Source organism: Phalacrocorax carbo, chromosome 2 (genome assembly GCF_963921805.1).
Source record: "Phalacrocorax carbo chromosome 2, bPhaCar2.1, whole genome shotgun sequence".
Taxonomy (NCBI): domain Eukaryota; kingdom Metazoa; phylum Chordata; class Aves; order Suliformes; family Phalacrocoracidae; genus Phalacrocorax; species Phalacrocorax carbo.
In genome coordinates this window covers 101,249,196-101,266,897 of record NC_087514.1, presented here as the reverse complement: position 1 = coordinate 101,266,897, position 17,702 = coordinate 101,249,196, and the positions used below count along the sequence as shown (strand labels likewise).

The window sequence follows — 17,702 nt, the reverse complement described above, 5'->3', positions numbered from 1 at the left end:
ATTGAGGCAGCAAGGAACACATGCATATTTCCGATTTATGTATATACGCACATATGTGATGTTGTGTGAATATATATATATACGCACATATATTTTAGCCTGACTTCCACTTGGCTACCCAGAGGCAACAACTTGTGTCACCAAAGAGTCCCCAGAGAAACAATCCGTTTGGCAAGACTGGACTTAATTATAACAGAGAACAAAAACAACGTACGCAGGAAACCATAAAACCCCTCAAGTTAACTGTAGCCAACGGCAACCGGGCCTGGAGCAGGGCCGGCGAGCGGGGCTCAGGCGGGGCAGCAGCCCCTGCCCGCCGCCTGCAAGTGGCGGCAGTTCGATGTTGTCACCCGCCCCATCGCCACCCCCGGCCGGCTTCTTCCCCGATTTATTGCCCTGTGCCCAGTCCCAAGAGCAAATTTATCGCTAAGCGCAGCGCCCGGGCACAGCAGCGTGCTAAAGGCGGGAGGGTTTGGGCGCCCGCCCGCCCGCACCCCCCCTTCACGCACCTCCCTGCCACCCGCGGGGATTCGCGGGGGGCCGCGGGCAGAGGCATCGGGTGTGCAAAAGGCCTGGGAAAGGCAAGGCGCTGTATGCAGAGAGGCCGGCCAGGAAACCTCCCAGGCGATGGGTGGCGTGGAGCTGCTGATGGGGGGATTTTTGCATGGCAAATCCCACACAGGAATTCCCGGGGATAAGGCAGGGCAAACATTAACCTCCCGTGCCGGTGGCTTTGCGAAAGAGCCGGTACAACGTCTCTTTTCGTCTGCTGCTCCTTTTTCATGGAAAAAGAGTTTATGGCTCAAAGCCAGCTGTAAATTAACAGCTAAGCGAAACCATTATGTCAGTAGGACGCTTTCATCGGTTTACAAAGCAGTGTTCAAGGTACGATGCATATCCGTAGGCAGGAGGGGAGCGCAGGCGGGTACCCGGGAGGCCGAAATCGAAACCTGGAGGGGGTCACCGGCCTTGGCCCCGGCCAGAGAGGGCCAGCGGGGAGGCGGGGGCAAGGACACCCTTCCCCCCTCCCCCCGGACCCCCGCCCCCCGCATTCGCGCGGCTAATCGTGCTGATGGCCGGGCGATTGCAACCGCTTTGCATTAGAAAGCCTTCATTAAAGGTGCCCCGGAGAAACTATTTTGGATGGGGGATGGGGGGCGGCGGAAGGGCGGCCAAGGCGGAAAAAAAAAAAAAGAAAAAAATCTCGTAAGAGGGAAAATAACCTGAACCCGCGGTGCCAGGGCGAGCTGCCCCGGGAGGAGCGGCGCGGCCGTCCGGGGAACGCACCGCCGGGAGCCGGGGGCGAAGCAAACCCTGGCGCCGGCTCCCGCCGCCCAGCCCCGCAAACCCCCGGGCCCGGGCCCCGCAGCTCCCACCCGCCACGGCGTTTCCCCGCGGCCTCCGGGAGTGTGTGGGGGGGCGCGGTTCGGCCGCCCTTCCCCTGGCCCGTCCGGGCGGGGCCGACCCTGGGGTCCCGCCACCGGGGGTGGGGTGGGTGGGGATGTGGGGGTGTTTGTGGAGAAAAACCCGCCCGGACGGGGCCGGGGGGGCCGAAGCAATGATGACAAAAGCAGCCCAGTGTTAGGGTTCAGTTCCAGCTGATTTTATTTCCTTCCCGAAGACAAAAAAAAACCAAAACAACAAAAAAAAACCCAAAAAACAAAACCGAGAGAGGTTATTTACAGAAGGTATATCAACAATCTGACAGGCAGTGAACTTGACATGGTTAGCTGGCATGATCTTTTTCCCTCCTCTTCTTTCCCAAAGTTGCGTTGTGGGTGATCGTTAGACCAAAAAAAAAAAAAACAAAAAACAACTACACAGCATATTGCACAGGATGGATGACCAAAAAAATAACAAAAAGAACAAAAAAAGTTAAACCCTTAACGGAACCACCTCATTAGGCAGACGTCCTAGTGCCTGTCATGTTATATTAACATACATAAACACACAATCTTCTTTTTTGCTTATTATAATACAGACTTAAATGTACAAAGATGTTTTCACTTTCTTCATCTTAAACACAACAGCTATAAACCTGAATACATATGCTATCATCATGCCATAAGAGACTAAAACAATTATATTTAGCGACAAGTAGAAAGGATTAAATAGTCAAATACAAGAATGAAAAACGCAGTACATAGTGTCGCGAACTCAAACCGGCATTTAGATAGATCCAGTGGTTTAAACGGCACGTTTTTGCTTATAAAAAAAAAAAAGTGCAAAAGATGTGGTTTACAAGTTAAAGGTACAGGATCCCTTCCGTGTAAATGCACCAGTCGCTTTACTTCATTTCGGGGCAGGCTTTCCCCCAAAACGGTAGCACCCAGTGTACACGCCTCAGGCTTTCCCTCCCCCTCTGGCTCCCCCGGCCTCCCCCCCCCCCCCGCCCCCTCCCCCCAAAAGGGCAGGGGGCTGCAGAGCGCCCGGGCGCCGGCGGCGCGGGATGCTGTCACTTTAAGATGCCTGCAGATTGGAGTGTAAACATGGACAAAGTAGGGGCTGATTCGTGGGTGGGTGAGAGTGTGAGTGAGCGTGAGCGCGCACACGCGTGTGAGATACTAACCAGCGGCCCTGTTGTTAAAATCAGGAAATCCAAACAGCGATTTACACCGATTTACACCCCCTTTATATATTTTTTACAAAAATACACTGAGAAAATAATCAAACGTTTTCATCTCTCTTCTCTTTTTGTTTTTAAAAGTGTCAAAAGTCTACATTTAAATATAAAAAATTAAAAGTTAAAACTCTAGCCCTTCAGTGAAGGAGACATAAAAATGGTGCGGGTAACAACGAGAACTACCAAAAAAGGACAAAGAAATACAAGTCAAAAATGTTTGGCCAGTATAAATACGTCCACTTATAAAATGGCATCCGATTACATTTACAAGGAAAAAAAAACAATACGAGGATGGAGCATCGGTGAGAAAAAACAGTCTTTTCATTTACAGCTATAAGGAACAAACACATACATACTCTGAGAAAAAATTTGGTCCTGAATTTCTTTTAAAGTCCAGCACAGATTTGAGTTGCGTTTGAATCCTTTAAAGAGTTAAGAATGAAAAAAAGCTGGTGATATTTTTGTAGGAATCAAACATAGCGCCATCTATCTGCTTTTATATTATCCTAACACTATTTTTTTTAAACTGTTCAACAGTCTTACAGAAATCTTAAAAAGATAGACAGGATAACATGCTGTATTAAACCCCACCAGTGAAATAATCCAACACCACCACGATTCCGAGTAAGAAGAAAAAAACTACTTTTTTTTTTCCGTATTTTCGGTTGTTTTTTTTTTTTTTTTTTTGCAAAAGCCATCGCCCTCCATTTCCCCTGTACCACATCATGACAGAAACTGTTCCCATTCGGTCTCTGTTTCAAAAGAAGTTTTCCTCAGCGTTCTTGAAGTTCGGCCTTATTTTTCCTCTCTACATATGACATAAGGTGACGGAGAAAAGCGCCGCCACCACCTCATCTGTACGTGCAAATCCGTTTCAGTTTATTATTATCTTCCCCCCACCGTATTTCCAAGACAGCTCTCTCAAGTGTAAGTAAGTCCGGCTCTTCTCCGCTTAACTAGGATCTCAGTCCAGCTCCCAGCTCCAGCCGCCGCCGCTTCCTCCTCCTCCTCCTCCTCCTCCTCCCATCGTCGTCGCCTCCTCTCACCGCAGAAGAAACCGGGACAGGATTTCTCCCCCCAAACGTGAACCTCGCAAGGGCTTGGGTGGATTTTTTGTTTGTTTGTTTTTCTCCCTTTTTAGTCAAGCAGTTCCGATCGCTCTTTCACACGAAAGGGCGAATACTCAAGACATCATCCAGTGTGCGCTCAGCACAATGCACCGCTCCCCCTCCTCTTTATTCGTATAAAGTGGGCAATAACAAAGAACCCAGAGGTGTGTGTGGTTCCCCCCCCCCCCCCAGCCCCCCGCCCTCCCCCTTCTCTGTCTCTCTTTTCAGGAAATAAAAAGGGAAAAGATAGCGTTTCTCTCCCGCCAGTCTCTGAAAAAGCAACGTCAGGTCTCGGAGGGGGTGTGTGCGGGTCCGTCTCCAGCCGGAGGAAGGGGGCTGGCTGGCCTTTCTGCAAGGAGGGGGCGATCCCTCTCCCGCCGCCTCTCTCCCCGAGCACAAGAAGCAGTCTCACCAGCCCCTTCCCAGAAAGAAAGAAAAAAAAAACCCACAAAACAAAAACAAACCCAAAACCGAACAAGAAAGACAAGCGCCCCGGCGGGGTGGGCGAGTCCTGCCGACAACGCGCCTCTGTGCCTCCTCCAGCAGGGCCCGGCTCTCGCCTCAGTAAGTGAAGACCAGGTTGGAAATGCTGGACTCCAGCCAGTCCCCCGAGATCATCTCACTTACCTCCGGCGTGCAGTAGTCCGGGAACTCAAAGTGCGAGCCCGAGCCGGGCTCGAAGTTAAAATCCAGGTCCCGGTCGAGCACCGAGGAGCTGAAGCTGCCCAGGGACATGCTCTCAAAGCCGGGGCTGGGGTTGAGGTCCAAGAGGTCGTCCTCAAACTCGTCGTCCGACGAAGAGGAGCCGGAGGAGGAAGAGGAGGAGGAGTGGGAGGACGCGGAGGAGGAATGCGCCGTCGAGGGGGCCGGGGAGGAGGCGCGCAGGCTGGTGTAGCTGCGGTGATCCGAGGGCGAGCCCGAGGAGCCGGAGCCGGGGGGCGAGGGGCAGCCGCCGCCGCCGCAGTCCCCCTCGGGCCGGCCCGCCCCGCCGCCCCCCTCCTCGTAGAGGCTCAAGGGGTCGCCGGCCTCCGCCGAGCTGCTCAGCGTGGGGCTGCCGGGCACGGCGCCGCCGGGGGAGGCGGAGGCGGCCGCCGCCTGCCCGCCGCTCCCGAAGATGTAGACCCGCTTCAGCTTCTTCTCGGCCAGCGGCTTGCCGGGACCCGAGGGCGCGCCCGCCGCCCCCCGGGGCTTGTAGAGCGCCTGGTGCTCGGGCGGCAGCAGCGCGGCCGGCGGCTCCCCGGGGAAGGGGGCGGCCTTGCCGCCCGCCGCCGCCTTGCCGTGGGGCTTGCCGCCCGCGCCGCCCGCACCGCCCGCGGGGGAGGGCTTGGAGCCGCCGCCGCCGCCGCCGCCGCCCTTCTTCGGGGCGGGCTTGGCCGGGGCCGCCGGGCCTCCGGGGCCGCCGCCCGCGCTGCCCCCGCCGGCGCCGCCCCCGCCGCCCTTGTCCGCCTTGTCGCCGGGCTTGGCGGAGCTGTTGCCCGACTTCACCTTCTTCCTGGGCCGGTACTTGTAGTCGGGGTAGTCCGCCATGTGCTTGAGGCGCAGCCGCTCCGCCTCCCGGATGAAGGGGATCTTGTCGCTGTCCTTGAGCAGCTTCCAGCGCTTGCCCAGGCGCTTGGAGATCTCGGCGTTGTGCATGTCGGGGGACTGCTCCATGATCTTCCGCCGCTCGATCTGCGACCACACCATGAAGGCGTTCATGGGCCGCTTGATGTGCCCGCTGGGCGTCTTGCACCAGCTCGGGTCGTCCGCCTTGCCCCCCGTGGAGGCGGTGGAGCCCGGCGTCGGGGAGGAGGCGATGCCCAGCTCGATGCCGGCCCCGGAGTCGGAGGTCTCGGCGGCCAGCAGCGCCTCCGTGTTCTCCGCCGTGTTGGTCTGCTGCACCATCGCGGCGGCGGCGGCGGCGGGGGGCTCGCCGGGGCTCAGCGCCGCTCCGGTGCGGGGCAGGGCGCGCAACTTCTCACAGCGGCACCGGGGCGGCGCAGCCAGCCGCGCAGCCCCCCGCGGCCGCGCCCCCGCTCCCCGCACCACTTGTACTTCCACACCGGCGCCTGGTGCCCGGCGGCGCGGTCCTCTCCCCCTCGAGGCGGCGGCGGGGCCGCCCGCGGTCAGACAGAGTTTCTGCAAAAGCAGCGCCGCGAGCCGCCCGTCCAAGTTGAGGTTTTGTTTTTTTTTTTTCGTGGAGTGTTTTGGGCTTTTTTTGGGGTTGTTTGGTTTTTTTTTTTTTTGGAGGGGGGGTTGTCGGTCTGCTTTTTTTTTTTTCCTCACCACCTCGGGTGTCCCCCCCCTCCCCGAGGCAGCTGGTCCAGTTCACAAGTGCTTTTCGCCTGCCCCCGGCGTTTCAGGAGAGCGGCGCTCCCGCCGCCGAAAGTCTCTCAGCGCTGGGCACGGCCAGCGTGCACCGCCGCGGGGGAGGGGGGAGGCGGCGCGCCCCCAAAGCCCCGAAAACCCCGGCTCCAGGACTCGTGGTGGCGGCGCGGGGGCGGCCAGGAGTTTGTACAGGTAGGATTTGGCAGTTGCGAGGTACTGAGCGAAAAGAAAACCCCTCCGAAAAAAAAAAAAAAAAAAGGATTAAAAAAAGAAAAAGACGGAAAAAGGATAATAATTGAAAAAAATCCCCGGAAAAAGAAAGCGCTCGTGCATGAACGAGTGTGTACGTCCCCGGCAGGAAGAGCGGCGAGCCGGGCGCCGAGCCCCGTCCCCGTCCTCCTCCTCCTCCTCCTCCGCCGCCGCCGCCGCCGCCTCCGGTGCTGCTGCTGCTGCTGGTAGTGGTGGTGCTGCTGCTGTCGCTGCTCCGCGCGCGCGGAGCCCCGCGCCGCCCCCCGCGCCCGCCGGGCGATGCCCCGCGCCCCCCGCGCCGCGCTCCGCCGGCTGCAGCTGAGAGCGGACCCCCCGCGCCCGCCCCGCGCGCCGCTTTATCCTTTCGCAGCCCGCCCCGCGGCCAATCGGGCGCTGTATCCAACGCCTCCGCGTGCCAAGCCCCGCCCGCCGCCCGGCGATTGGCGGCCGCCCCGGCGCGGTAATAATCGCCGCGTGCAATGAGAAGCGCCGGCGCTGACCTCATTCCCGGCGGCGGGGCGAACTTTTTTAAAAGGGGCAGGAGGGCAGCCCCGCGCGCCGCCCCGCGCGCCGCCGCGCACGTGCCCGCGCCCCCCCCCCCGCCCCCCCGCCGGGGGAAAATCAGGAAATCAGCAAAAATCATCATAATACGAATAATTAAACGTAAAGGGGGAGGAGGTCTGTTAACCCGGCCCGCCCCCGCGCGCCGTGTCTGCGGGAGGAGGCGGCGGGGACGGGGCGGCCGCGGGTGGGCGGCGAGCGGGGGACACCTGCCCGGACAAAGGGACGGGCGGGTGTCCCCGGCGCTGCCGCACGCCCAGCGGGCAGCGCCGCCGGGGCCTCCGGGGGGATGCCGGGGCGTCCCGCGTGGGCGCACCCACGCGCGCCTCCCCGCCCCCACTGTGCCATCCACGCCCACACGCAGGGGTCGTCACCCCTCGAGAAGTGCCCGCGAAGCGCTGCCGTCACGCCCCCCTCCGCCGCGGAGCTGGAGCTGGAGCTGAGCGGCGCCGGGGGTGGGACGGGCCGGGCGGCGGGCACCTCCCGCGCAGCGGCGAGCCGCGTCCCGGCGGCGGCCGTAATTAATCGCTGCCACCCACCCACCCACCTCATCTCCCCGGCGCGGTGGGAGGAAGAGGTGTTGCCCTTGTCGCCGCTTCACCCTACCCCCCGCTCCCCGCCGGCCGCTCCCGAATGCCGCAGCCCCGCCGCGCCGCCAGACCCCGGGGGGGAGCCGCGGCTGGGGGCCCCGGCCCGGCCCCGTCGGGTCCCCCGGGAGCGGGAGGAGCCGCGGGGGGACAAATGCCGTGTCTGCCCTACCCCCAACGCGCCGAGCCCCGCCGAGCAGGGCCCCCCCGCCCAACCCCGGGTCTTTGGGGCCCTTCCCGGGGGGGCGGGCTGCGTTTCGGGGGTTGCTTTTTCTCCTCTTTCATCTCACTTCCCCCCTCCCTCCTCCCTGCAATGATCGATACTGAAGAAAAAACAGGGCAGCGGTGATACGCGCTGGGAAGCACCCCTTAAGGCCTTGCCCCTTAAGGCCTTGCGGCGTCAAAAAACCCCCAATACTCAGGTAAAGGGGTACCATCCCTGTGAAAAAAACAGCAGCTTTAGTCCCCAAAGATTCCTCGTGTCGTTCATCAGGCCGGGGACCAAAGAGGCTGTTGGACAAAACAGCTGTGAAAAATTTTGTTCCACACAACACCAGCTAAACACTTCTTAAGTCAGAAAAAAATGGTTGGAAACAGCTGAAATGTCTAAGAAAGCCCTCTAAAAATAAGTCACACATTTTTGCAAGCAAATTTATGGTAGGGTCCTTTAGCATGGTTTCTAGCTGGTTTGAGAACAAGCTTTGAATATTAAGACCCCACATTGGACTCAAACTATTACACTGGCATGAAGCCCTGAGAAAAATACCAAATTCTTTAATACCTCCCTGGGTCGGTCACCTACGTTACTGAGAGCATTTACAAAGATACAACCGAAATGATTGCTTTGCTTGCAAAAAAATTTACATTGTTTCCTCTTTCAGCTTCTGGTAAGCACTGGATAAAATATTGCTTTCTGTAAGGTTGACGACATCCAGTGACATCAGTGGAGTTTCTCAGCTTTGCACTTCGCGAGCCGTAAATCACCGCACGTTTTCCCCCTGCGACCCCGAAGCTCACATCAAATCTGTTCTACCCTATACCGCCAACTTCTATAGAAATGGAGGCTCGCGGTGGTTTTGGCGTCAGGAGTAAGTCCCGGGTTTATTTACACTCTTGGTATTCATGTGCAGCGGCGTGAAGAACCGGGACTGGCGGCAGTTAGGAGCTTCTGGCTGCTTCACCTGTTAGCACGGGATCCAAAAGGATTTCAACCCCCAACTATCGCAGTTTAACATACAAACATCAATTTGTTCGAACAACAAAGCGAGTAAAATATTTCTAGACACAGGTTAAAGCAGAACAAATTAAAAAACTAAGCTGACAGGGAGAGACATAGAAAGCAAATGCTTTGGAGAAGCTTTTCACTTGGTTGCGTGCGCAAGGTCCTGATGGCCATGGATAAAAATGATCTCCAGGTGAGTTAAGCGTTACCTTGATGAAACCCGTCATGTCCACTTAATCTTGGTTCAAAAAGCGTGCGTGCGGGATGGACAGAAGAGTATTATTTCCTGAATGAAAACTTTACAAAAGTGCAATGTAGAGCTGCTTAATAAAGCAATAGCAAAAATACGACGTGGAACTCTATAAAAGAATTTTATTACAATTTCTTGGCTGTCGAAGTTAATTTCTTATTAATTTCTTGAAGTTAATTTCTTGAAGTTAATCGCTTCCACCCCTAATCCTCCAACGCTGGACTGCAAGTGCCTTCCACCTCCCCAAATTTTCAAGCCTAGGTGTAAAGCGTGAGCATTCATCTTCCTTCAAAAACGCGGTTTTAAGAGCGTTGGCAAGATTTCTCCACGTTTTACAACTTAAAAAGCCTCAAAACTTCGGTCTGTTTCCTGCGGGCTTTGCAAGGCCGGGGGGTGCGGAACGGGACGCGAGGTGGCAGCGCTGAGCCTCTTCTGCCAGACGTGGGAAAACGTGGAGCGATTGAGCCCGGTTTTATTATTATTATTACTGTTCTCATTATTATTGTTATAATTAATTCATTTATTTCCCCACGGTTTTACGAGTTTTACTGAACGCTGCGAGTTTCTAACTGAAATTCCGCAGGTTTGCACCGGCAGGCTCCCCGAGCGGCCGCGCCACACGGACACCTGTGCGCCTCTGAAGCGCTTCGCCATTGACCGTAAACCTCGCCCGGGGGCTGCAAGGGCTGGGTCATCAACGGCGCAACTCGCACGCGTACGGCCGGGCACCGGCCCCTGCGCGTGGAGCGGGAGCCCGTTGCAACGGGCTTGTCCTGAGCAAAAGCTCCTGGACAAACCCGCAGCGGTGCTGGGCGCTTCAGGCGCTAATTCAAGGCTTCCTGTGCGAATCAGACCGCGGTCCCCACCGCTAAAAATGTCTTAAGAACGCGCAGATTTAGCACCGCAGCAGATTCCCCCCCGCCCGCCTTAAGCCGAGGATTACTGGCGCCCAGGCTTATTTAAGCGCAGCCCTTGCAGTTGATCTTTTCCACCCCGCCCCCCCGCCAGCTCTGCAGGCTGTGAGAAGCGCTGTGGAGTCGATTCCGGCTGAGCTTGCGGGAGGCAAACCCTCCCTCCCGCTAAACGTGTTCCTGCACGCCCGTGCCGGCACGGAGCGCCCCTCTCCCGTGGCGGTCCCCGGGCCGAGGAGCCCCCGCCGCTTCCTCACCGGCCGCCTTTTGCCCCCCGCAGCCGCCGGCGCCGGGCAGCGGGCGCGGCTCCCCCGCCACCGGGGCCCGCAGGCTCGCCCCCTCCGCCGGGGCGTGCGTGGCAGTTAACACGCGCGTTAACTCCACGCTGTTACCCGAGCCGACAGCCTCACCGCGCTGTGCGCCCAGCGCGTCCCCTCCCTCCAACCACCCGCCCTCGCCCGGCGGCAGCTCCGACCCCCGGCGCTTTCCCGCCGCCCCCGCGCAGCGGAGCCCGGTTCACGCGCGGCGATAAACACGGGCGGGGCGCAAACAGCCCTCCCGGGCCGCTTCCAGCCCACGCAACGATCCTTTGCAAGGGATCCTGCAAGGATCCCGCCACGGGAGGCGGGGGGGGGGGGGGGAGGGGGGCGGTGTCTGGCAGCGCGCGGCTCTCCGCGCACCCCTCCCCCGCGGAGGGTGGCGGGGGGCAGCTGGCGGCGCCCCCCGCGGGACTGAAGCCGCCTGGGGGGTGTTCACCTGCGCGGAAGAAGCAGGGCCCTCACCCGGGCACGTCCTGAGCAATAGTAGAATATAATATTGCGGCTAATTAAGGCGGTTCCTGGGACATCTTGCATCCCATCGCTCTGTGACAGGCATCCACGCGGTGGGAAAGGCGGCATCTGATTTTCCTTTAAAAAAACCCACCCTGTATCACTTCTGAGCATGTGTCTGTCTGCGACCGAAATTCACCTCTGTAACATATATTTTGCCTTGACATTCTGTGCTGCGTTTTCAATAGGCGTATCGGGGTGATTTTAGCCTTCTTGAATTGCAAATGACAAGGCCATGCCAGAGTTATGCTGCTAAAGAACACCTTCCCCACCACCTTTCTGTTGCCTATTTTGATCCAAGGAAAACAAAGTTGATGAGATACTTGCTATTAAGGGGGGGGGGGGGGGGGGGAAAGCCCTGGCTTTTAAAATAACATGATGATAGCGGGTATTCATGATCAAAGAAGAGCGTGCTTAAGGATCAGAGGTGTAAACTGAGACATGAAAGCGGGCCCTCCTTCTTCGTCCCGCTCGCAAGAAGAAAACTCCATTGCATCACTCCGATTCACTGAGCACCTTTATTCAGCATGATTCATAAACACTTTGAACTCTCCCCAACAGCTTTGTTGAGAAGAACTTTTATTACTGGGAAGTGTTTTATAGAGGATATTATTTACTTAGGGGTGGAAAATCTGTTGCCTAAAGTTGTACGGTAGTACTCTTTCCTTCAAAAATGTACGTTCACTTATATTTTACTTGAATACAGGCCTTCACATAGATACCCGGTGCCCTCGTTATGAGAATGCCGAGGCACTTCTAGCTCATTTAATACAATAAGTAGGTAAGAAGCCATTTGCGTGTACATATTTATATTAATTCAGATGTTAATCACTTATATGGAAATGTTTGGTTTGGGAAGGCAGAAACACCTCTCCAGAGATTTTTAATACAAAAATATGATAATGCCTTCTCTCCTTTATCCACTTTGGTGACTTTAAGTTTAAACTTGTTCTCTAAGAATAACACGAGTTCAAAAAGCTCTGTTAAAAAAAATTAAAAAGAAACTTGGAAAACACACTGCTTGCATTTACTTAAAAGGAAAGTTGCAACCCCTATCCAGTCCTATAAGATTTAGTAAACGTTTCTTTTTCTTTCAAAGGCTTCATGTAAGAAAAGCTTTTAATTCATTTTTAAAGCTGTTTTGGCAAGCCTTTTTTTGCAAAGTGAAAAGCAACACAGTCACAAGGTTGAAGAGGAATTACCGGTCTGCTGCATATGTATCGGCAGATTGCATATTCATGAGCTGCAGCTGCTGTGAAGGCCACCCCATGAAGGGTAGCCCAAGAGGAGAGCCAGTGAAGAGGAGCAGCGGCTGGTGCGTGCCTGCAGCCAGCCCTCTGGCAGCGCTGCACCCTTCTCCCTCCAGCAGGATTAGGGGAGGAGCGCCCCGCTCCTTCGGACCACCGCGCTGCTTGAATGTGCTCCTCTGTTCTGCCCCTTACGCTCCCTCCCAGCCATCTGTACTCCTCCTTCCTGCTTGCTCTCGCCTTCCCGTGCCTTCTCCTACAAGCTTATCGCTACCACTCTCGTAACGTTCAGTTCATCTTTTCCTGCCATCTCTGCGAGCGAGCAAACAGCTGCGAGAAGGCGGTTCAGCAGAAGCCCACATAGTACCAAGAATGATGTAATATTTCCGCCCGCTTCCACAACATCATCATGTCACCCAGACTTTAACATCGTTGATAAGATGGAGCTACAAAACCACTATGCATTGAATTAAATTTGGGTTGTTTTTAAAGATCATTTAGTGGGATGTTGCATGCTATTTAATCCAGTGTATGAATGACTTCTTGTATTAAGCAAAATGTGGCTTGTACTTAGTACTGCCGGAAAGGAGGCATAAGGTAATCCCTGTACACATAGGAAAAAGGGTTAGCCTACAATTTAAGCCTTCTAACTTGTTTCTTGCAAGACCGTTTCTTGAGTGATTTATTCGAGGTAATTAAATAAAAAATAATCTAAACCCAAAAAGATCTTGCATAGGATTCAGTTGTGATCATTGTCTTTCTCTGTAAACCCTGGGTTATACATGGCTGCTTGTCCGCAGGATCCAAGTCTAAGTAAAGAAAATGCCTTTGGCAACCTGCAGCCAGTTGGAGTTATCCATGTAATGTAAGAGCTTCTGGCAGCGGTAGAGAAACTCTGGAGCCGCAACCGGCTTTTGACTCGCCAGAAGCCTGTCACCCAGGCAGGTCCAGGGTTGGCGTGTGCGCCTTCTGGAGGCTTTCTGTAGAGACTCCAGAAGAGCCTATTGTCAAATGACGCTGTTTGCTGTTCAGAACAGAATGGAGGAGGTAATAACTGTGATTATTTTAAATGTCTTTAATTTTAGGATCTCCTGAGGCATGGAAATAACTGTGACTAAAACCAGCAATGTCATGCCATTAAGATCGGTCTTAAGAGTGGCCTGTCATTTTCTGATATTTCAACTTTAGACAACATTTAGTATTCTTTATCATAAAATTGCCTTTGTGCTCAAAAATTTACCCCCCTCATTCAGCCCTGTGGTCTTCAGACACTACAGATTCATTTCTGGTAAACAATTTTTACTTAACTTCATTTTTCTGATTTGTTGTTTCTGATGCGCGGGTCAAAAAAGCAACAGCAGTTTCTGGTGGGAAGAGGCAAAATAAATTTTAATCTAAAATGAACGAGAGCAAAAGCAGTTTTCTTACCATTTTTTTCCTTTTGTGCTCAGGACAAATATAAGTCTGGCTTTCTTCCTGGTTTCCTCCCATATAATTGTTCTTAATGACGGTGGCGGTGTGACAATTAGTAAGTGATTTTTTTTTTTAATCTTTTCTGAATAGATTGCTCAAATGATACCATTCTGTACTTGCCAGGGTCTATTCTACAGTCTCTGTCATCTACCACATTTATGCCTCTTGTGCAGAATAAGGCGACTCGTTTAATATTAATTTTTTTTTTTTAAAAAAATTACATATTTTCAAAAGCTTTTTTTCTCTAAGAATTGTATCTTTTTGAACAAAATGCCAGAAAAGGGCGGTAAAGTTCTACACTACTCTACCCCCGATCTAGCTGTCACACTCAAGAAGCGTATATATGAGTAATCTTAATGTGCAGGTGTGCTCAAGTGAGGCAGGATGTCTGAATTTGCATTGCTTTATAGAATCTGTATTTAAATTTGATTAATTGCTATCAGAAAAAAACAAATTGGCTGTATGGGACCTCAGGAATCTAGACTATTATACAGTGTTTTGTGTTACAAAAGTCAGACACCTTCCATGTATTACTCCAAAATTTTAATCCTCAGCTCATGTGTTTCACCAATACACAGTCTGTTGTCTTATCTAAGTATCAGTAATGGATAAAAAAACCTGAACCGTTGAATTTTGCTTCATAAAATTACCGATTTATCAAATATTGTGTAAGAGGATGTCAATGTGGAATAATTTTGTGGATTATAAAGTAGTTGGAAAATGTGAAAAATATTGCACTCCTGCTAATCAAAGCACTACCATAGAAAGATCATCTGCTAAACAGCCCTTAGTTCGGTTTATTGGGACTGCCTTTGAAATTCAAGGTGTTAATCTTGTTGATATATCCGAACCTATCCTTGTATTCGGAAAAGACTATGCACATCCAATTAGTCTACCCTTACTTCCATTTCATTCAAAGAAATAAACCCTTTTATTTGAACACCTGACTGTGGGACAGCTTCCCCCAGCCAACGCTCTGCCCAGAACTATAAGTTACACAATTAGGTACCAAATAAGGTGCGTTAAAATGGGCTTACAACCCAAGCATCACCCAGAAAATACAGAAAGTTGGCATTTAGACCAACTTTGCTCAGACCTTGCGGCACCTCTTCCGACCAGGAGCCGGAGACTTACTCCTTCATGCACTCATCCTGGTAACTGGTCTTTATGGAGGCTCCGGGGTGGAAGGTAACGGTGCCGGTGGTGGGTGGGTGGTTGCTGCAACATACCCGCACGCTGACTGTTTTAACCTCAGGGCTGGGATAAACAGCAGCTGCCCACGTGTGCCCCAGTGAGGGGGTGTGAGGCACTTACTTTGTCTCAATGCAGATCTTACAGTTTTCCTCATGCTCTCACCCCTCTGACACAAAGCACCTCCTTGTGCCTCCGCCGGCGTGGCACGGAAGTTACGTGGTTCCCATGTTCTGATGTTTTGCATGGGGTGGAAGTAACCAGGATACAACACTGCATCTTGTGTATCTTACACCTGGTGTGTAAGTAATGCTCGTTCCGGAGGCGTACGACTGTCAAGAAACATCTCTGAGGCACCACAGCATGTTGCTAATAGGAACACATGCATATGCACAAGCACTCTACTGAGGACTTCTTTGTATGATGTTTTCTCCCTGTTTTTTTTCCCTCTAAAAGGGGGAAAAAAAATCACTGGCAGGCACAAGTAGTGAGACCACTGGGGAAAAAACCAATATTTAGACTACAGAACTAAAAAAGACAGAAGAATATCAAGTTCCTATAGAAAGAGACACTGGAGATACTTGCTTTTTTAGGATAGATGTACACTGCAGGCTGTGGTGTAGTGTAAAAATACCTAAGCTAGCTGTAAATGAGCCATCTTAGGTACTAGAAACAATAGTAGGTGTTTTCAGGTTTTCACTCTTGATTTATGCCTCCCATCAACTGTGATTCAAGGGTGGCTCCAGTTGTCTGAGGTATTTATACGGCAGCTGGGAATGGACTGTGGTGCAGGTACGCCTTGCCCCGCTCTCCAGCTCTTGTCCCGCTGCCCGTCTGTGCACAGCTCTGCTCCCTCCTGGGGTGAAGGCTCTGCTGAGGCAGGCGCCAGCAGACTTCTGGCTCCTTTGCATAGCTTCACCAGCCCACAGCCTTTCATGTCTTGAACTTTCTGCTTCCCTGCTCTCAGCCTTAGTGTTGCTCCAATATAACTTCTGCACTGATTTTTTTTTAATCAGGTAAAGGAATTTTAAACAGCATTCACCCAGTGCACAACTCATGTTCAGTCCAATCTTGCAAAAATTTTACCTATGGGAAGTTTTATTGATTTCATCTTCACAATCACATGGAGCAAGCGAGCAGATAAATTGCCCACCTACTGACGAAGATAAAAATCATCTATCATTTAAACTCTCTCAATTAACGTCTTTTTGTTTTTCCATTTTCTTATCCCAGAAATGTAACACCATCTTTACTGCTATAAATGGAAGGAGATCTGCTGTTCTTACATAGATGTATGCTGATGTATTTTGTACTCTTATATACTTCGTATCTATATTCAGTAACTGAGGTTTCAAAATGCATGCTGCTGTACATCCTGGAGTTAAAAGGGCTTGATGCTGCTTCTCAGAAAAGCTCAACGTGTAATGCCAACATTATTGCAAACTAGGGGAGCAGAAGTAGCGCCTGACTGCTCTTTGGGAAGTTCACAGATTTCTAAGCAAATCCAGCCATGAAAGGATATCTGACAACCAACTGTCACAGCCATGGTGAGCCTTCAACTCAGACATTTGATTGTATTTACAGTTTTTTGCCTGCAATTGTTCTTCTTTTGGAACACAGGGCAACAGCACTATATTAAGCACACACTGAAAGGGCCAGTGGAATCTGTTGTCTAACGAGGACTGTAATATTGCATGCATGCGTAAACTGTGGTGGCGTGTGATATGCCATTATTTAAACACGAGACTTGCATAGCTGAAACTGTCGTCTTGTAACAAATTATAGCACAGGTGTATTTTCAGCAAGATGGTAGAGCAGTTTTTCAGGTTTAGTTAATACAGTAGAGGACAGTATCTGGCTGGAGTAAAAAAATCAAACCACCATATACAGAGAGCTTCTTATTTATCATCCTGGTTTTTAATCCTTCAAATGGACTTGTGACTACACGGTCCGGTTACAGATTTTGAAAGTCTGCCTGGGGCTGGTGATCCTATAGATGCCTCTCAGGCAGCAGTGTTCAGTTGCATCTTCCCACAATAAAGCAGGAAAACTTCCTGCTGGTTTGGGGAGCGGTACCCCTCTGTCCTGCACCTGGGAGCAGTGCCTGCTCACCCACCACCTCAAGGCACTGCCTTGTTGCAGGGGAGCGGGTGCCTGCCTGGAGCTTCCCAGCCCTCGGTGCGCTCCTTTGGCCGAAGCAGGTTTGCTGCCCCACGAGGCACTCAGCTGCCCTCCCTGGGGAGACGCCAACCCCAGCAGCAGCGCAGGGAGTGGGTGAGCAGCCCTGGGGGGGTGGCTGCTGCTTTTTAGCAGGGTGCCAGAAGTTTTGCACACCTTGGTCCACACGACACCTCCGCGCCGCTCTTCATGGCCACCCTCTGCTTCCCAGCGTTTTGACACCCGCTCATGAGTAGGCAAAGCAGTGGCTGAACACTGCGGATGCCACGAGCCTCCTCTTTTCTGTGTGGTTTTTCTAGCCTAAAAATAAAGGGAGCTGTTACTCGGGAGCTGTTGATGACTCCCTCAAGGGGAAAAAAAGTGACTGCTGTAGCTGTTGGTATATTAACTTAGATGCATGTTGTATTTTTGTTCAAATCCATAGGAAGTATTGCAAGGCCTTTGCAGTCCTGAAGGCAATTTCATTACAAAGTGCTTTTTCTCTCTCTGAATCAAACACATTCGGCTGAGTTGTTCAGTCCACACTGGTGAGATACAGTCTTGTCTATTCAACTTACTCTTTCCCTCTTTCAAAGCCGGAAAACACCAGGGCAAACTGCACAAACTAGAAAAACAAATCTGCTGCATACAAGTTTTTCCTTATTATTTCCTCTAGTATTTACCAAAGGAAAAAAAAAAACACCAACAACAGTTACTCTGCATTTATCACAGTGACTAGTAGAAAGCATGTGATTCTTATGGTAAGCAGCAATTTACAGATGGCCAGGTGCAATCAACATATCTAATCTTATCATGCATTTGTTTTATTCGCAGCTGCAACAGTTGGTGTCAGTTAATAGGTTACCAACCATGAAGTATATTTATTTCCTTTTATCCTGCTTCAGGGCTACAGAAGTGATTTGTAAACTGTCCTAGCTGTTGAATTTACGTTTAATTTTTGTGTGCGTGGCATTTTTGTTATTTA

At 52.3% G+C, this 17,702-nt stretch overlaps 1 protein-coding gene across 1 annotated transcript; it reads right to left on the bottom strand.

The window, feature by feature from the left end:
- Positions 1-1,581: 1,581 nt before the first annotated feature.
- SOX4 (SRY-box transcription factor 4) lies at positions 1,582-6,617 on the bottom strand. Its single transcript, XM_064443700.1, has one exon. It carries the CDS (start codon positions 5,614-5,616, stop codon positions 4,294-4,296), a length of 1,323 nt encoding a protein of 440 aa, XP_064299770.1. The 5' UTR covers positions 5,617-6,617; the 3' UTR covers positions 1,582-4,293.
- Between the last annotated feature and the right edge of the window lie 11,085 nt (positions 6,618-17,702).